Source organism: Orbicella faveolata, unplaced genomic scaffold (assembly GCF_042242905.1).
Source record: "Orbicella faveolata isolate gen_17 unplaced genomic scaffold, um_ofav_v1 contig_3, whole genome shotgun sequence".
Classification (NCBI taxonomy): Eukaryota; Metazoa; Cnidaria; class Anthozoa; order Scleractinia; family Merulinidae; genus Orbicella; species Orbicella faveolata.
Window position 1 is genome coordinate 2,441,153 of NW_028301558.1, and position 20,639 is coordinate 2,461,791.

A 20,639-nucleotide genomic window follows, 5' to 3' on the forward strand; every position below is an offset into this window, starting at 1 on the left:
CTTCTTTGCACAATTTTGTTTTCAGTCACCCTCCCTTGCATGATTTTATTTTGTTTTTCCCCACTCCCCCCCCCCATCACTTTTCTAATGGTCCATTCCTTACTTGAGGTGCTTTATTAAGCTTACCTGAGACGCTTGACTTACCCTAGTCATTTGATTAACTTGAACTGCCTAGCTCACTTGAGGTGCTTGGCTTACTTGAGGTGCTTGGCTTACTTGAGGTGCTTGGCTTACTCGAGGTGCTTGGCTTGCTTGAAGTGCTTGGCTTACTTGAGGTTCTTGGCTTACTTGAACTGCTTAGCTTATGTGAGGTGCTTGACTTACTTGAGGTATTTAGCTTACTTGAGGTGCTTGGGTTACTTGAGGTGCTTAGCTTACTTGAGGTTGCGTGGCTTAATTGAGGTGCTTGGCTAACTTGAACTGCTTGGCTTATTTGAGGCACTTGGCTTACTTGAGGTGTGTGGCTTACTTGAGGTGCTTGGCTTACTTGAGGTGCTTGGCTTACTTGAGGTGCGTGGCTTACTCGAGGTTCTTTGCTTACTTGAACTGCTTAGCTTATTTGAGGTGCTTGGCTTACTTGAGGTTCTTGGCTTACTTGAACTGCTTAGCTTACTTAAGGTACTTTGCTTACTTGAGGTGCTTGGCTTACTTGAGGTGCGTGGCTTACTTGAGGTGCTTGGCTTACTTGAGATACTTAGCTTACTTGAGGTGTTTTGCTTACTTGAGGTGCGTGGCTAACTTGAGGTGCTTGGCTTACTTGAGGTGCTTGGCTTACTTGAGGTGCTTGGTATACTTGAGGTGCGTTGCTTACTTGAGGTGCTTGGTTTACTTGAGGTGCTTGGCTTACTTGAGGTGCTTGGCTTACTTGAGGTGCGTTGCTTACTTGAGGTGCTTGGTTTACTTGAGGTGCGTTGCTTACTTGAGGTGCTTGGCTTACTTGAGGTGCTTGGCTTACTTGAGGTGCTTGGCTTACTTGAGGTGCTTGGCTTACTTGAGGTGCATGGCTTAGTTGAGGTGCATGGCTAACTTGAGATACTTAGCTTACTTGAAGTGTTTTGCTTACTTGAGGTTCTTGGCTTACTTGAGGTGCCTGGTTTACTTGAGTTGGGCAGCTTACTTGAGGTGCTTGCTTTACTTGCGGTGCTTAGGTTACTTGAGGTGCTTGGCTTACTTGAGGTGCGTGGCTTACTTGAGGTGCTTGGCTTACTTGAGATACTTAGCTTACTTGAGATACTTAGCTTACTTGAAGTGTTTTGTTTACTTGAGGTGCTTGGCTAACTTGACGTGCGTGGCTTACTTGAGGTGCTTAGCTTACTTGAGGTGCTTGGTTTACTTGAGGTGCTTAGCTTACTTGAGGTGCATGGCTTACTTGAGATGCGTGGCTTACTTGAGGTGCATGGCTAGCTTGAACTGCTTAGCTTACTTGAACTGCTTAGCTTACTTGAGGTTCTTGGCCTACTTGAGGTGCTTGGCTTACTTGAGGTGCTTGTCTTACTTGAGGTGCTTGTCTTACTTGAGGTGTGTGGCTTACTTGAGGTGCTTGGCTTACTTGAGGTGCTTGGTTTGCTTTAGGTGCGTGGCTTAGTTGAGTTGCTTGGTTTACTTGAGGTGCTTGGCTTACTCGGAGTGCGTGCCTTACTTGGGGTGCTTGGGCTTTTTTGAAAACCTTCAAGCGAAAATTGTGGGTTCCAGACTTCCGCAAATCTTGTTGCAAATCTTATTACTACTTAGTGTAAGAACCCTTATCATGTCCCGAGCTCCTTTTTAGCTCAGCTTCGCCTACTTGAGGTGCTTGGCTTTCTTGAGGGGCTTAGCTCACTTGGTGAGCTCCTTGGCTTACTTGACAGGTTTGACTGCCGACCGGTGCTTCTGTTCGGGGCTCTGTGAGATTACTTCAGCAGGCACTTTAGCAGCTTTATATACAGCTCTGAGTTAGTGTGCATGAGTCTGTATAGCTACTTGGCCTACTGACGCTGGGTTGCCTTGGCTTACATGTATTTGAGGTGTTTAGCTTGCATGATTTGGCTTCAAGCAATGTACTGGAGGGTTAAGTATTCGTGATCATTTGTTGGAACTTACTCCCTTCACTACATCACCAAATCACAGTTTGTTCTGACAAGCTCTCTTGGAAAGAAAGGTGAATGACAGAATGTTTAGTCTATTTTTGTTATTTTTTTGTTAATAAGTCAAGCTTATAATTTGTTCTGATCAATTGATTTAATTTAAGACAACCTCAACAAAGACCTTGGGGGTAGAGGGGGGGTATTCCCAGCCCAATGTTTTTGGTGGGGTGTATGGCCATACCCTATTTCAAACTTGAGCCAAATATCGATACCCCATTTCAGACCTCTAAAATTACTATTCAGGGCTCTAGTATTACCGCAGCTAACCAAAATGGCTTCCATTGGCATTAACATTTGAGAAGGGCTACAAATTTGCCAATTTTGGTGCGGAAGCATTAGTTCTTTGTAAACAAAGACGTATGAAGCCCTTATTCTTTCAGTTATGTAAATGCCAGTTATTTCTGCCACCAGGGAGCTCTGTCAGTATTCATCAGCTTGGCTTAGGGACGGACCATTAGAAAAGTGATGGGGGTGGGGTGGAGTGGGACTTTTTCAGCTTGCAAGATTTTTCTTTTTTCATGTCCACTGCCTCTGCAGGATTTGTTTCTGGGTCAAGTCCAATGCAAGAAATTATTTTTATTACTTTTTAAATTTTATTTTTTTTTGGGGGGGGGGGGGACATATTCTACTGTGGCAATCTTAATCTTGACACTTGCCGCAATCTGATTGCTTGGAACAGGCTTCAAACAAACATTTTTTATCTTTCACACAATCAATTTGCTTTACTGTCAAAATTATACTACGGGGAAAGGGAAACATAACCAAGTATCAGACACATTTAAGTGCTATTGTTTAACTGATGGTGCTGCACTGCATTTTTTTGTTTGATGTTTAGAGAAATATCAATTATATTCATTCATTCCCCTTGGAATAAAATTTGGCATGCAGTGAATTAAGGTTTTAGCTAGGATTCTGCGAGTGGCCATCCAGTAATATATATGGGGCCAAAGGGCCTATTCTGCTAGGGGTGTCTGGGAGCATGCCCCCCCCCCCCCCCTTCCAGAAAATTGTGCAAAATAGAAGTGGTTTGGTGCATTTTCCATGATTTTCAGCTGATAAATTTAATGTATTGATTGGACTTGAATGATAATGTGTCATTTACTTTTTCAAAAACTTAAAATAATAATAATAATAATAATAATAATAATAATAAAATATTTATATAGCGCCAATATCCTAAAAGTTCAAAAGCGCTTTATAGTTAGAAATATTAAAAACACTTAAGACAAATAAAGTAAAAATAAAAAAATGTCGCTAAAAATAGATTGAAATAGCCCATATTAAATGCATTAGTCATCAGTTAACATCTCCATATCATGACTGCCTTTGGTTACAACATTTGTCCAACATTAATCTTAGTAGCCATCTTAGGGAAGTGTCATAGTTTGCCATGGGTGTGCAAATCTGTGTCCACAATCGTCATTTATACATGTTAGTTGTGAAATCACTCCTATATGTCAAGGCTTTCAAAACATGGTATGTGTTTGCTTGATTGCAAATGAATCAAGCAGGATGGCTGTTTATAGCACATGTTTTTTTAAATCACTTTTAACCATGGTTATCTGTTAGGGTTTTTCTGCATGAATGTTTAGCTACCAGTGTCCAAAATGAATCAGCCTTGAAAGGGAAAAATGTCTGTTTTCCTAATTGTAGAGAAAACCAGCTGGTGAATGGGGATTCCACCAGGACCAAGAAATTAAAACTGCAGTATAAAGTGGCTGCAAAGGTGCCTTCAGGTGAGTATAGTTTAAAAGCCAGACTGCAATTCACCTTGCAGGAATGTTTTTTCTTCACTGCTTCTTTGCACAATTTTGTTTTCAGTCACCCTCCCTTGCATGATTTTATTTTGTTTTTCCCCACTCCCCCCCCCCCATCACTTTTCTAATGGTCCATTCCTTACTTGAGGTGCTTTATTAAGCTTACCTGAGACGCTTGACTTACCCTAGTCATTTGATTAACTTGAACTGCCTAGCTCACTTGAGGTGCTTGGCTTACTTGAGGTGCTTGGCTTACTTGAGGTGCTTGGCTTACTTGAGGTGCTTGGCTTGCTTGAAGTGCTTGGCTTACTTGAGGTTCTTGGCTTACTTGAACTGCTTAGCTTATGTGAGGTGCTTGACTTACTTGAGGTATTTAGCTTACTTGAGGTGCTTGGGTTACTTGAGGTGCTTAGCTTACTTGAGGTTGCGTGGCTTAATTGAGGTGCTTGGCTAACTTGAACTGCTTGGCTTATTTGAGGCACTTGGCTTACTTGAGGTGTGTGGCTTACTTGAGGTGTGTGGCTTACTTGAGGTGCTTGGCTTACTTGAGGTGCGTGGCTTACTCGAGGTTCTTTGCTTACTTGAACTGCTTAGCTTACTTAAGGTACTTTGCTTACTTGAGGTGCTTGGCTTACTTGAGGTGTGTGGCTTACTTGAGGTGCTTGGCTTACTTGAGGTGCTTGGCTTGCTTGAAGTGCTTGGCTTACTTGAGGTTCTTGGCTTACTTGAACTGCTTAGCTTATGTGAGGTGCTTGACTTACTTGAGGTATTTAACTTACTTGAGGTGCTTGGGTTACTTGAGGTGCTTAGCTTACTTGAGGTTGCGTGGCTTAATTGAGGTGCTTGGCTAACTTGAACTGCTTGGCTTATTTGAGGCACTTGGCTTACTTGAGGTGTGTGGCTTACTTGAGGTGTGTGGCTTACTTGAGGTGCTTGGCTTACTTGAGGTGCTTGGCTTACTTGAGGTGCGTGGCTTACTCGAGGTTCTTTGCTTACTTGAACTGCTTAGCTTATTTGAGGTGCTTGGCTTACTTGAGGTTCTTGGCTTACTTGAACTGCTTAGCTTACTTAAGGTACTTTGCTTACTTGAGGTGCTTGGCTTACTTGAGGTGCGTGGCTTACTTGAGGTGCTTGGCTTACTTGAGATACTTAGCTTACTTGAGGTGTTTTGCTTACTTGAGGTGCGTGGCTAACTTGAGGTGCTTGGCTTACTTGAGGTGCTTGGCTTACTTGAGGTGCTTGGTATACTTGAGGTGCGTTGCTTACTTGAGGTGCTTGGTTTACTTGAGGTGCTTGGCTTACTTGAGGTGCTTGGCTTACTTGAGGTGCGTTGCTTACTTGAGGTGCTTGGTTTACTTGAGGTGCGTTGCTTACTTGAGGTGCTTGGCTTACTTGAGGTGCTTGGCTTACTTGAGGTGCTTGGCTTACTTGAGGTGCATGGCTTAGTTGAGGTGCATGGCTAACTTGAGATACTTAGCTTACTTGAAGTGTTTTGCTTACTTGAGGTTCTTGGCTTACTTGAGGTGCCTGGTTTACTTGAGTTGGGCAGCTTACTTGAGGTGCTTGCTTTACTTGCGGTGCTTAGGTTACTTGAGGTGCTTGGCTTACTTGAGGTGCGTGGCTTACTTGAGGTGCTTGGCTTACTTGAGATACTTAGCTTACTTGAGATACTTAGCTTACTTGAAGTGTTTTGCTTACTTGAGATGCTTGGCTAACTTGACGTGCGTGGCTTACTTGAGGTGCTTAGCTTACTTGAGGTGCTTGGTTTACTTGAGGTGCTTGGCTTACTTGAGGTGCATGACTTACTTGAGATGCGTGGCTTACTTGAGGTGCATGGCTAGCTTGAACTGCTTAGCTTACTTGAACTGCTTAGCTTACTTGAGGTTCTTGGCCTACTTGAGGTGCTTGGCTTACTTGAGGTGCTTGTCTTACTTGAGGTGTGTGGCTTACTTGAGGTGCTTGGCTTACTTGAGATACTTAGCTTACTTGAAATGTTTTGCTTTCTTGAGGTGCTTGGCTAACTTGAGGTGTGTGGCTTACTTGAGGTGCTTGGCTTACTTGAGGTGCTTGGTTTGCTTTAGGTGCGTGGCTTAGTTGAGTTGCTTGGTTTACTTGAGGTGCTTGGCTTACTCGGAGTGCTTGCTTTACTTGGGGTGCTTGGCTTACTTGAGGTGCATGGTTTACGTGAGATGCATGGCTTACTTGAGGTGCATGGCTAACTTGAACTGCTTAGCTTACTTGAACTGCTTAGCTTACTTGAGGTTCTTGGCTTACTTGAGGTGCTTGGCTTACTTGAGGTGCTTGGCTTACTTGAGGTGCTTGGCTTACTTGAGGTGCTTGGCTTACTTGAGGTGCATGGCTTACTTGAGGTGCATGGCTTACTTGAGGTGCATGGCTTACTTGAGGTGCATGGCTTACTTGAGGTGCATGGCTTACTTGAGGTGCATGGCTTACTTGAGGTGCATGGCTTACTTGAGGTGCATGGCTTACTTGAGGTGCATGGCTAACTTGAACTGCTTAGCTTACTTGAACTGTTTAGCTTACTTGAGGTTCTTGGCTTACTTGAGTTGGTTTGCTTACTTGAGGTGCGTGGCTTACTTGAGGTGCATGGCTTACTTGAGTTGCATGGCTTACTTGAGGTGCATGGCTTACTTGAGGTGCGTGGCTTACTTGAGGCGCGTGGCTTACTTGAGGTGCATGGCTAACTTGAACTGCTTAGCTTACTTGAACTGCTTAGCTTACTTGAGGTTCTTGGCTTACTTGAGTTGGTTTGCTTACTTGAGGTGCGTGGCTTACTTGAGGTATTTGGCTAACTTGAAGTGCTTGGCTTACTTGAGGTGCTTGGCTTACTTGAGGTGCTTAGCTTACTTGAGGTGCTTGGCTTACTTAAAGTGCTTGGCTTAGTCGGAGTCGTTATAAGAAGCGTAGAGCGATACGATCAAGTAAAAATCAAACCGACGGATTCGGAAGCAAAACACCCATTCCACTCATGACTTCGTCGCTTACGATCCAGTGAAAACTAGATTGTCGGAGTCTGAAACAGAAGGGGAAGAATAAACCAATCACAATGGTCGATTCCGGGCCTTGTGATTGGTTGGTTTTTCCGCTTCTGCTTCTGACTCCGACAATCTCGTTTTCTGTGGATTACAAGCGATGGAGTTGTGACGGAGTCGTAAATGGAATCGGAAGAAATGGACACGTTTTATTCTTCGTTTTATTCTTCCGACTTCGATTCTGTCGAGCTTATCACTTCGCTTACGACTCCGATTTTCGATTTTCACCGGGTCGTAAGCTCTCTTACGACTTCGACTGGGACTCCGTCGCTAGTGAAAACCAGCCTTAAGTGGGGAATTTTAGCAATAACGACGGCGACGCCGAGGACGACGCCTTGTAAAAATAATGTTTTTCTATTTTACCTTCGAATGTCGCAACTCTGTAGATCTGCTCAGTGCGCCTATCAGTCTCAAAACTTGCTCAGACTAAATATGCAGTGACAGATTCAAAACGCACATGCGGAGGCATATTTCTGCTTATTAAACCTTTTGTTTGACGACTTTCTCGTTGGCGTCGCCGTTCGGTGGTTTGCTGAAACCCGTCAGAGTCGGAAGCAGAAGTGGAAGAGCCAACCAATCACAAGGCCTGGAATCGAGCAGTGTGTTTGCTTTATTCTTCCACTTCTACTTCTGACTCCGACAGTCTAGTTTTCACTGGTTCGTAAGCGACGGAGTCATAAGCCGAATTGGTGTTCTGCTTCCGTCTCTGTCGTTTTGATTTTCACTAGATCGTATCACTCTACGCTTCTGATTATGACACCGACTAGTGAAAACAGGCCTTTAGCTTACCACTAACCAGCATTTTGTGCAGCGACTTGCATAGACAATAAAAAATACTTTATAGATATCAGGTATATTTGATTAAGTAAGGTAAAACTGCCGTGGGATTTTAAAATTATGGACAATTTTGTAACAAGGACGTTAAAAATTATTCTAATAGTTTTGTTCTAAATTTTGGCAGGAGTTTAATTTTGTGGATTAGTCTTTTGCGGGATCTAGGTTTTGCTATTCGGATGGACTGACCGCTGTAAAAAAAGATCACGTATTCACGCGCGCGGAGATCTTTGCTATTTGATGTTCGGCTATGGTCCGTGTCAGCAGTTACGCGTTAGCGATAAACTGTTTTCTCAGTGACTACTTCCATCATTTATGATCTATCCATTCAAAATCAAATTAAAAAGTATCTTAATAGCTACAACCAGATAACATTTAAAATCGGCAATGCAGTTATCATGTCACGTCAGGAGTCACCATCATGGCCACGTAACAATGAACTTTGCGCGCGCCAGACATTCTACAGCAAGAAAATAAGAGACGGTCAGCTAATACCGCAAAGATGATTTCGAGAATCATTCTAAGTGTTATGGCGATTGTTTTTCTAAGTCTTGTTGTGACAAATTACTCAGGTAAGTTAGCAGTATAATACTCGAGGGAGTTCCATCTTGTAAACGTTCCGTGTAATTGTTAGGTTGATCATTCGGCTCCCAGATGTTGTTCTTCAACCCTGGATGCGCCAAATTTGTGTTTGATTACTTTTAGTCAATCAGATTTTTTATAAAGGTACTAAAATAACTCGAAACTTCAAAGCGGTGTTTTCAGTTGACGAAAATACAGTGTAATGAAGCTGAGATTCTGCACTGAAATAACTTTTAGATGGCCAAGTGCTTGGGGCCGTGCAACGACGTGCTGCTCGATTTGTCAAAAAACAATTGTAAGCAAGGAAAGGGAGTAATGACCAACCTTCTATGAGAACTAGAATGACCCTCTTTAGACTAGAGATATTCCATATATGTATAAACAGCAGACTACTGATGTAGATTCCCAGATCAGGTGTGCATGAATGTGCCTGGTAAAAGAACAACAAGGGCGCAAGATAGCAACCGTGTCATCCAGTCCAACAGTGCTAATAGACACACAACTTACAATTAATTAGACTTTGCGATAAAGAAAACTCTTGTAAGTCTGCTTTAAGATTCCATCTCTTTGAATAACTGCTTGCCGATTATACTTATTTTTTTTTAATACATAAACTAAGTCCAGTTACACTATATACACCACAGATTTTAATAGTTCCTACACCTGTACTACACTCGGGACGATATGGGAAACTATTGTCCTGCAGTTGTTACATAGATAACACGTTTCTAACCTTGCTTTGTTTGTTTTGACTGCAGGCAATGAAAATCAACTAACTTTTTTGAAGACACTTTCTGAAAATGTTTTCAAATACCCGCTACCTCAGGTTAGTCTTGTTTTTCGTTTACAGTTCAGATTCTGTAAAGCTGTCTTCATTTTCATGCATAGGAATTGGAGAATCTTTGTTCAGAGTATATTTGCCTCATTAGCATAAGCGATACAGTTTCTGATGGAGCTACAAAAACATTAGTTTTGAATATTGAATGAAATAGTGGCAGGCATTCCTTTTCGGTGAGAACGAAAACTTCATTCAAGTCACATTGCTGTTGAATGGGTTAATCAGTCATGTGAAATTTAAAATTGAATTAAAAATTGGATGTGCCATAAAATTGCTCGCCTCATTTGGTAATTTCCTAAAAAGGCAATTTAAACAATACGATAGGAGCATGTTACATACGACACGACTTTTTCAGTTTACGCCACTTTGCCTTGTCGTTTACCAGCAACCTTACGACTTCAACTAAACTATTTGTATCGTGGGTATGTCGCAAACATGTCTTAATTGACCCTTCATGGATTGTTCTGTTAATTAATTTTGCAGGCTGTGAGGAGTTTGTGGGACAATATAAAGTTCTATTCAAACGAGCTGAAATGTATAAATCACAAAAGCGTTTATGGAAAGGTGTGTAGCAAGTGATTTTTTAGTTTAATCATCTGAAAATTGTGAAAAACCAGTATGACAACCTAAAAAAGTTTTACCGATGGCTTTTTGAAGGCATTTTCCTCTAAATTTTATACTGGTGAGATTGTGGTTGTAGCTGATATGTTGCTTCATGTGGATAATAAAACGTTTCTCGTGCGTTCCGCCTGCATAATGGAAACCTTTTTGCACTTCCACTATGATTTGTTCACATTTCCACTTAGTCTACTGGACCGTACATCATAGATGGTTGCCTTGAAATTAATATCACGTTAGATGTTAAAGTGATTCCAAGTGCATGATCTGAAACTTTATAGCGGTTCTTAAGTAGTCTTTAAAAATAGTGTTTTGTACATGTCTCAGTTATAGATGCTATGCTGAAAAAGTACCCCCACACAGTTCAAATAGAGACACAACGCAGGCTGTGTCAAATACTTTTCATTTCTATGACATTGTCCAGTTACAAGCGCGATAGATTCTCGGAATTACAACTCATGATCTTGACTTTTCAGATAACCGACCTATGCTTCTCGTCTTTCCTTCTCATTTCACCTGCGGGATTCGTCGTTATTTTAACGGTAAGTCTAATTTTATAGCTTTCCCTCGTCGAAACAAATTAGTCCCAATCGCTTGTATCTCCATTTTGAAAGTTAGCGAACTTAAGCTGACAAAGAGGTATTAAAGAGGCGAGGTTCTACCATTACGACCGAATAAACAGGTTGAAGTACAGTGGAAGCCCCGCCTTACGGCCTCCTCGTTATTGCGGCCACTTTATTCTGTTCCGAACAAAAGCTTAGTCTGTCATTTTCTTATTTAACGAACCCTTTAATACGGCCACTCCGTGAACACGGCCAAATTTTTGTGGCCCGTTGGTGACCGGATTAACGGGGTACCACTGTAGATGGCAAATTCAAAGAGTTGAACTGAACAATAAAAATGTTACTTCGAAAACCTCCCAACACCCCAAGTTACTTATACCAGCTATCTTGCGAGTAAATTAACCGCCCTGACGATTTTGTGAAGCTGACGAACGTTAGCCCTTTGTCAGAGCAAAGTTGGAGATTGTGTTGATGCGTGTTCATAAAGTGGAGCACCGAGGTACGATATTGGAGGAAGCATTGTTGGTAACAGAAATGCGTGAATAAATTAGTTAATGAAAAACGGTTATTGACTCCATGGGGAGCCAAGATACCGACTTGAAAGGTAAATTTCAGTTTTGAACTTTACGATTTTTAGCGTTGTCTTGGTGCAGTCAAATACCACAGGTCCATAGACAATATGAGGAGATTGAAATGCTTGGAGACAGGTTTCGAGGCGTCTTTTTTGTTGTTTTTTAGGTCTTCGGGGAAGCGATCTTCAGATTTCAGATTTCACTTAATTCATTCATTCACGTATGTTCTGTTAACATGCTTCCTCAACATTTAACAATTATTCACCGAAGTGGAGGTGAATAGTGGTGGGTATTTACCGAGCCGCTTCGCGGCTCGGTAAATACCCATCACTTTCACCGACACTGAGGTGAATAATTGTTTTAGTATATACCACACAAGCTGAATAATTAGCGGACCAAAACGTTATTTTATGTGTGACAAGCGGTCGGAAATTTTAAAATTTCTCGCGCCGGCTGCTCGGAGGTGAATGGTACTTGCTAATCACCTCCGAGTTAACCATGCAATCAGAGCGCGCGAAAAGCACTATTCACTTGTGTGGTATATACTAAAACTCCATACTCCACTATAAAGACACACATACCCACAATCCTCTACTTTGTTCTGACGACACCGCAGTGTCTTTAGAAGCTATTAACTTTACTTATACCAGGTCTGTCCTGTCCGGCTTTGAAAACTGCACTAATATATATATTGTGTTTTTTTTTATCCTTTGGTAGGTTTGGTTGACAGCATTTCGAAGTCAAGGAAAGGGTAAGGAAAAAGTGGTATCGTATATATAGCAATCCGTTTCTTTTTATTTCTTCCATCACAGTTGCAGTCACGTTTTATCTAAAAGGTTTTAAAATTATTGTCGTTCACATCTCTCTCTTCTCTTTTTTATATCAATTCTAATTTCCTCGTCGTTATGTTAGTAAACAGGTTTTCAAAATCCCCATTTGAGTTTGGGTTGAAAAATTTATTTCATTTAATTTCTTAAGCTGAAAAGTTCCTAGACGTGTTCCGGGAAGATTGGTTCAATCGATCACACCAGGACGGATTTATTATACGTCTGATAGGTAGCCCTGATTGGTTAGCACTAGCGCTGGTAAGACGACACAACCTATATGACGCCAAAACGAATCAAAAAACCAAACATTTTCTAAATAATTCCGAAGAACAGGGAACAGCCAGCTTAATGGCTTTAATACGTTCACTTCTTTCACTTTCAGCTGATCATGAGGAGGATGGGTTACGTGCAGAAAACCAACGTCTCAAAGCGACCATTGTGGACATGGAGGTAAGGTTTTCTGAACTTCTGAAGAAGTGTGTTGATAAGGAATGGTGGTATAAGGTAAGCCTGGCAGTAAAAAAAAAAAAAGAAAATGAAAAATGTAATATTCAATCAGTGATGCAGGCTACTGGCGCGCAGTGATTATGGTGATGATGCGGCTATTTGAAAAAAAAAAATCCGAGCTCCCAGCATCGGTTGAACCAGTTATCGTCCTTACAGAAGCTGAATGCTTTATCAGTAATCAACTGGAGTCTCTCGAGAGCTGGGCCATAGAACAAGGTTTAGATGTGACAGACTCTCCTCATATACTGCTAGGATTAGTTTGTCCATATGGGAGACATGTGTTGATCAGTGACAAAGGCTACTTGGTGACTTAACGCGAAAACTCATTTTATTGGTTGTTAAATTTACAATGATTGATACATGATTCATCAGACATTTTCCAAGATTTGCAGTGAACTCAAAAGCAGTGTAATTACATCGATCGATGTGCGCGATGCAATTATATTATTTCCATATGTCCAGAGAAATCAATGTAGTGTGCTTTGGGCTGCAACTATCGTTTTTGTCGTTTTGTAGAAACAAGTGGCTGAACACCGTGAAATGCGATTGGCAGCCGAGAAGAGACTACGTGCACTTGAAATGGATGTTGACAAAAAGAAGGAAAAAGAGCAGAACGAAATGCTCGGAGAGTTGAAGTCGGCAATCAAAGAAGAGTTTGGCACATTGAAATCACAGGTATGTGAAAACCGCCGACCGGTTAGCTCAGTGGTAGAGCGCCGGACTAGCGTGTGAGAGGTCGCGGGTTCAAACCCCGGCCAGACCAACACTCTGGGTCTTTAAATAACTGGGGAGAAAGTGCTGCCTTTGTAATAACATCTGTAAATGTAGACTTTCTAGTCTTCTCGGATAAGGACGATAAACCGTGGGCCCCGTCTCACGACTCTTCATAATTAATTCTGTGGGACGTAAAAGAACCTACACACTGATTGAAAAGAGTAGGGGACGGAGATCCCGGTGTGGTGGTCTATCTCTCATCTGATGGTTAAACGCTCGGAGATATTGCTGCACAAGCTACTCTGAAATCCGAGGGTAAATAAAGTAATGTATGTAATGTATGTATGTGAAACTTCTAGCGAGGGTTAAGATCTTTTTAATGCGACATTGTTATAATAAAAAGAAACAACTTAAACAGTGTCTAGAAGTCTTGGACGTCGTATGTATGGTATCATTCTAGACGAAGAAAGGCTTATTTGACAAAGGTAACATAGGAAGTAGGACTTTTGGCAAACACTCTCGTGTTATCATTTTCTTGTAGAAAAAAGTGGCTGAGCACAGTGAGAAACTATTAATAGCTGACAAGAGGTTAGCTGAACTTGAAGCTAATATGGATACAAAGAGGGAAACAGAGAATAAAGAAATGGTTAAGCAGCAGAAGTCAGCAATGAAAGAAGAAATCGCTGCATTGAAATCAAAGGTACGTGAAACGTACAGCACGTGTTACGTGTGTTGTAGCGCGGTCCTCAATGAAATATTTATATGATTTTAACTCGAGTAAGTAAGCTGCTCCAGTTGTCTAAAGATTGAACGCTTTTTTATTACTCGACTAAGTTAGCTCAGAGAGACAGTAACTAAGTCAACCAATCTGACTGCTCTATTGCCGATCGAGGAACTGTCCCAATTATTCCGTTGTAGTTTTATGGCTTACTTTCTAAAAGAATTAACTTCCACGTCAAAGATTCTTTTTCTTTTCTTCAACTCTGTTGTCCTTTTGCTCTCTTGAGGTTAACAGTAATAGTGAGGTATCTCTAAACGTCTTCAGTCCAGTAATAAATCTCTCATTAACTGAGCTTGCTCGGGACCGTTATGGTAGAATATTTGTCCTTCTTCTTTGTGCGGACATCGCTGCGCTCGTTTCGTATTGACAAGACCGCAAGTCGTTATACTCATAGTATGGCTCTCACGCTTGGTCAATAAGGATACATTCTGTCCAGTAATGGAACGGCAGCTTGTCCATTAGTTTTGGACATAGCTATGATGTTTTTATTTTAAACTCCATCGAACTTAGCTCAGGTTAATGAGCTCGCTAAGGTGAAAAAGTACTATTTCTTATCCACTGGACTCTGTAGTAACTGCCTTTAGCCGATATGTTATTTATATTCCAGGTTTCCTGTGAAAAGAAAACAAATGACGCACGTGAAGAAATGAAGCAGCTTAAGTCCAAGGTAGGTTGCGTAGCTGCACTTGATTTTGGGAGGAATAGTAACACAAATTAATATGCAGAAGGCGACTCTACTTGTGTTAAATATCCAGCAGTCTCACGTGTGCACACCTGATGTAATTTACTTAATACACACAATATTGCACTAACTGTTCCCAGGCTTGTTTCCATTTGTTTTTTAACGACAATCTTTAGAAATTAATTTATACAATTTTTGTTACAGATGGATGAAATGAAAGTCCAAAGGGATTTTTATTTGGTATGTACGATCTATGTCATGTTAAGATTTTGAAGACGAGTAGGCGAAGATTGTGTGCAGCAAACGACACCACCAAGGGAAGCCATGTGGCCATTATATACACAAAAGACTGTTTCGCGGAAGTCAATCTTCACTGAAAGAACATGAGACATAGAGCTGAACGAAAAGTCACGTGACTAGTGCACAAGCAGTAGAGGCTAGTTATTAAAATTCCAATAGCACCTTGCACGGTCCAAGTATTCTCGTGATTATTTTAATAATCAAAATAATAATTTAAATTACTAAACAATACCAGAAGTTGTTTTCGCCTTTGTTTGCAATAGTGCTGTAGTTATTGATATTTGTGTATTCCAGTAAGGTGCTTAGCTTTGGAGACTAGTTCATCTTTCATTTACAGAGGCAGACAACGGATTTGTCGTATTTTACCGTGAATTTGCAACGCAGGTAATTAAGAAAATAAATGAATAATTTTGATTTGAAAATTATTAATTAATTAATTAACAACAGCATTCCTTATTGTTACATGAACTGCATGTACATTTGTACTGGTCACTGTTGTCCTCGCTTTCAATCAACTCAAAGACTCCTTTCCTTATAGACTATTGTTATTGTTGACTATGGCTGAAGTCAAAGTAAAGAAAATGTTAAGCATGGATGACCCGAAACCAGAACAAACCGAACAATGAAATAACTTACTGAATACAAGTGAATTTAAAAAAAAAACTTAAGAGCACAGATTTGTTAAACAGATGTTGTACTCTATTGATTTTGCACAATTAAACCACAGTCAATTTGCGCAAATCCTTTCCAATCTTATTTGTGAGGTATGAATTAGAAAGAAATTCAAAACTTTTAAATTTTTATTTTCTACTCTTTTGTATTGCAGGCTTTATGATGAGCTAATGACGGCGGAAGGACATGCAAAATGTGAGAAGATGCTAAATAGCAACAGCTTTCAATGTCTAGTTCCTTTGTCCACAATTGCAATCAAGTGGTTATGTGAAATATGTATTGGAACTGCCTAGGTCGAGGTCTAGGCATCGCAGAGTTACTCCTCGGCGTTCCCATTCGGGAGAGACACTGTGAGAGTAAAGTGTCTTGCCCAAGAACACAACACAATGGGTGCTTTCCATTATGCCAAAGATTTCGGAAATTTCGGTCGGAATTCAAATGGAAAGGTCCGTTTCGGTTTCTTCCGACCGGAATATTCGGGATCACCTCTGGAGGTGGTCCACTTATTTCGGTTGGAATATTTCGATCGAAATTCGCCGATCCATTTTCGACCAATCGTTTCTTTGCCCTAATTAGGGAATTCGGAAAAGGAATAAAAAAGTGACCGTGATATCGACCAAGTGACCATGATATCGTAGTCATATCAAGTCGGTGGTCTGGTCAGTGACTTGATATCGTAGGATATATAAGCAGGATAGCCGACACGGCTTCTGATTGGGTAATTGCGAATGCGGGTACGGTAGTGCAAGATAAAAGTTTGGTTGATTGTAGATATGAGTTCGATGAGGCATGACATCACTGATTTACATTTTTCAGGCCGTTTTGATCTACCAGAGTATGACAGGAGATTGCTGATGATGCATCCAGCAGTTTTACTGACCTTGTTCAAAAGGGTACAAAAAATTGTTTTTATTTGTGTTGTCCTCTATTGCTCGTAATGCTTTATATAAAATAACTGAGCTTTTAAGCGCGCTCTCATTGGTCGATAGTCGTGTTTAGATGGTATTATGTAAACACAGTTGTGACGTTTTAGATTCGCGCGTAGTTTTGAGAATTATTTAATAAAAGCAATAGAGTATTTTTTTCGTGTTTACATAGACTCATCTTAACACTCGTAGGGTTGGGAGAATTCTCGAAATTTATGCAAACCCGAGACGTCGTCGACGGTTTGCATAATTGTCTGGGATTCTCCCAACCTTCCTCGTGTTTAGATGAGGCTATGTAAACACGGAGAAAGTGCTCTATTGCTTAATTATAATCTCAGAAAGAATACAAGTCATACAACGTTTGGGGGCGCTACTACCGTTTTCACGGCGAACCACTTTAAAAAACGGTCACGAAATTTTCTCAGAACGCAACTTAAAGTAGATTTTATTAAACTAGTGAATGCCCCTGCATTAGCGATATGATGGTCGAGAGTCATTTTTCTAAGTTTAAGTATTGGCCGGAGGTGACGCCAATCTTGTTGCATAAAAAATTTTCCATAGCTTCTAGGACAGACGGAGACATGATGATGATGATAAGTTTGTTAAATCAGTGCCTAGTTACCATTTGTGATTGCCATCTGTTTATTGTCTTTGTTTCTTTTAGTCACCTCCTGGATCATCCAGCGGTCCCTACACGGTCGGATCGCCGGCTCATACTTGATTATCAGGTGAGGCTGGGACCATTTGTTACTATTATCCTTTTCCTGTTATCGTTGTGTGCTCATCTGTGAATAGGCATATTACAATTTTGATTCTTAGATCCATGTACTTTTAGTATAAAGTTACGAAAATGCTAAACTGAGCATGGTACTACTGACCCCTTGCAGTGGTGGTTACTTGATATGCCATCAACCAAACCATCATGCTTCACTTTTTGAGCATTGATATGGTTTATTTGTTGTATTATCTCGTTAGAATTTGTGTTTTGTTACTTATTCGTAGTAAAAATGCCAAACACCTGGAGTGACTAACCCATCGTAATGGATCATGCAGACATAAATTAACAGATGCCACCTTTCTCTAATTCAGCTTGATATAAAAGTGGTATTCTGAAGCAAGCATATGAATATGTCACTCGTTTAAGGGCTTCGAAGTAAAGGGGAGGCAGAATTTGGAAGGGTTGACTGTATCATGTTTTCTAAAACTAAAGTCTACCGTTTTGGCTTTATTTGCACAACCATTTTTAAAAACACCTAATTTATTCAGTTCGAGGTTCATTATTTCTTTATTGCTTTTTATTCTTTCAGATTGAACTTATTTCCTGAATATCTGTTTTCCATAAGAGATTGTTTTTTGAACACTCAAGATGGTTTTCTACTTTTGTCGGTGTCATTTCAAAAGAATTTGAGAAATTGTAAATAGTGCAATTTTTGTGTAAACGTATTTTTCGAAGAGCTAAAGCAAACAACGTGAGGTCGGGAATATATACGAGTATATCTTTATTTTTTCTTGTTTGTTTGTTTGTTTGCGCTTTAAAGAGCTGAAGTGGAATTCAGTCAATAAAATTGAACAGTTTTGAACCGTTTTTGCCACCAAATATATTCTTAGAGTAGTGCCAGGAAGTGATGAGTACGGGAGAGATTGCCACTAATATCGATGGGAATAGCCGTTATTTCGAACTCTCAGGGGAATCGAAAAATAGTTCGAAATACCTGATCGTAAATGACTGAAGAACAAATCGAAGGGAATGGATTTGAGTTCGAAATAACGGGGAATTCGAAATAACCGAGTTCGAGTTAGCGGGATCCAACTGTACCTAACCAGACCTAGGCTCGATTTCCAGTCGCTGTTCGGAAAACGAGCCCGCGCTCCTCTCCCGAACACGAGAGCGGCGGAAATCAAGCCTAAACCAGACCTAGATTCCATACTGCGATCATACCCTACCTCCCTATATTCTGACAATTCCATCGTCTTGCCAGTCCCAATTCTCAATCAGAGAAAGTAGAGTGGTTGTACTTGTGAAACTGTTTTGACAGGTCTCTTTTTTATTTGTCGTAGTGTTGTTCATTTACTTAAAGACAAAATAACGGTGTTTTTCTCGGCATCTTGGGTTCCTGTTCTAGAATAGTTCTCTGGCTGTTTCTGTACTTTTGTGCCAAAACTTGACCAACGTCGCATTTTCGCGATGTTATCTATCCAGAAAAGGCTTACCAGCAGGCATTTAATTCGTAGGTATTCAGAAATAGATTCAAATACGGAAACAAAATCTTGCAAGGGAAAATTGCGAAACAGTAAATTTACGCCGCGCAGCGAGCGAAATACTGAGATACTTCTAAGATACTTGCGCAACCAAGAGAAAAAACAATAGCACGAGATTTTATCATAAAAAAATCCTGCTAAGGAAATTAGACCAAAAAAGGCGTACAGCTTGAGAATTTCCCATCATTTACAGTTACTTTTCTTATCGTCCGTCTCTTAATTCATTGGCGGACAGAGGATGCAGCGTTTTGTAGGAAGAGAAAGCCCAATGACCCAGTTTACGCAGTTGATAAAACTAAGATATGTTGACGACAAAACATTACAGGTATGTCAGTATTCCATGTGCTAGCTTGATTTTTATTTCTCCTGTTCATTAGTTTACATCGTCACATTCCCCATCCACTGCCGCATGTGTTGTAATTTAATGAAGTGAATTTAGGTTACGTTTCGGCAGGAGCACCGCTGATGAACACGCTTCAAACAGCTGCAATAAATTTAAAAAATACAAATGATCAAGAATTAAGAATTTGATTTCGTCGAGTTTACTAGCTTCCTGAGGTTCCCAACCAAAGAAGGAATAACTGCCTGTTGATGGCAAATTCGGCCTCTGGCACCAGACTAAACGGATCTGAATAAAAATAGGTAACAGAACAGGCGCTTCAACGGAGATTTTACGGACACCGGCGGCCCTTTTTCCAGCCACTTTCTGATTGTTCCATTCCATATTATGATGTGTTGCATGATATTCAACTTAGATCGCTATTAAAAAGAACGTCGGTTCCATGCATAAGTAACTACTACGGCTACGAAGAAACTCGGGTAGCAGGTTTTTTTTTTTGAAAATATAACTCCAGTTTTTTTCTGTTTTCATGGCAAACAGTTACTGAAAGCAGGAAAAATTAATGTTAAAAACTTAATTTGTAAAAGGTGATATTCCCATGAATTTGTAGCTCAGCTAAACTGAATGAAAATGCACCTTCTTTAACTCGTCTTTTGGCCGGAATTAAAACAACTTATTTACCAGCTAAAGATAGATCTAAGAAACGCCTTTGTGATTAAAGAAACTGATCAAACCCTATCTCATTTAACTCACATAATCTCCAAGAATAAACAAAAGTTACGGCCAGGCCTCTGTGATAAATTTCGAAGTTTGAAGGTACTGCCTGTTTTCATGATATTCCTTACCTCCTTGAGAGGTAACAGCAGATGTAGCACTCCTTGAAATGTCTCCTGTACACTACAGGCGTTTCTGCTCGACAACCAAAGAGGGAATGTTAGAGATATACCGTGAAATCGCATGCACCATCAACCAGTATGACTTTCCTTGCTGTGTAGGCGGTTGAACTGAGCCTTGCTTTCCGTGTTTCATAAATTAGAACCTTTTATCCAGCAGCGTAATGCATCAACAGAGGCCAACTGAGATGGCCCGATTTGGGATAACAAAAATATTCAGGACTCTATAAGTCTTTCTAGGCTACTACTAAAATTTTTTTTTATTTAACATTCTTTAATTCCTTACATACATTTCTTTAATAATATGGCCCGGGTTCAAATCCTGGACCCGGTGTCATAAGTTGGTTGAGTTTGTTGCTGGTTCTCGTCCTTGCTCTGAGGGTTTTTTTCCGGGTTCTCCGGTTTTCCTCCTTCGACAAAAATCAATATTTCTAAATTCCAATTCGATCGGGAATTCGAGGGCCACGTGTTTGTCAGTTACCCTCGTTAAACAAAGTTAATTTAATTTTCAATTTTAATTTAATTTACAATATTGTGATAAAAAAAAATAAAATAGTTAAATAGATATTTACATAGGCTACTACTAAATACTGCTTATAAGCCCTAGGCTTATTCGAACTTATAAGGGATTTTCGTGGTTTTATAAACAGGACTGCTTTTATCCGCAGGGATGAAACTCTCAAACGCACGAGCGAGGAAACCAATAGGCTAAGCACTTAGGTCATTGTATGGAGCCTTCTCAAAAAGTCGAAGGTTGTTTAAGGGTTGCTCCGTACGTCAGATTTTAATAAATGTTGT

At 40.4% G+C, this 20,639-nt stretch overlaps 1 protein-coding gene across 1 annotated transcript; it reads left to right on the forward strand.

Moving 5' to 3' along the window:
* The first annotated feature begins 1,374 nt into the window (after positions 1-1,374).
* LOC110049467 (uncharacterized) lies at positions 1,375-17,929 on the forward strand. The gene is made up of 18 exons (XM_089298327.1): positions 1,375-1,392; positions 1,732-1,822; positions 2,053-2,137; positions 3,777-3,859; positions 9,108-9,175; positions 9,671-9,751; positions 10,282-10,347; positions 11,658-11,691; positions 12,150-12,217; positions 12,791-12,949; positions 13,530-13,688; positions 14,377-14,436; positions 14,656-14,691; positions 15,089-15,135; positions 15,578-15,618; positions 16,240-16,316; positions 17,014-17,077; positions 17,657-17,929. Exons 1-17 carry the CDS (start codon positions 1,375-1,377, stop codon positions 17,068-17,070), a joined length of 1,230 nt encoding a protein of 409 aa, XP_089154453.1. The 3' UTR covers positions 17,071-17,077; positions 17,657-17,929.
* The last annotated feature ends 2,710 nt before the right edge of the window (positions 17,930-20,639 follow it).

Coding starts and splice junctions, on each gene's coding strand:
- LOC110049467 (XM_089298327.1), top strand. Junction 1,823..2,052: donor TGAGGGGCTTAGCTCACTTG/GTGAGCTCCTTG, acceptor TGGAGGGTTAAG/TATTCGTGATCATTTGTTGG. Junction 12,218..12,790: donor CGACCATTGTGGACATGGAG/GTAAGGTTTTCT, acceptor GTCGTTTTGTAG/AAACAAGTGGCTGAACACCG.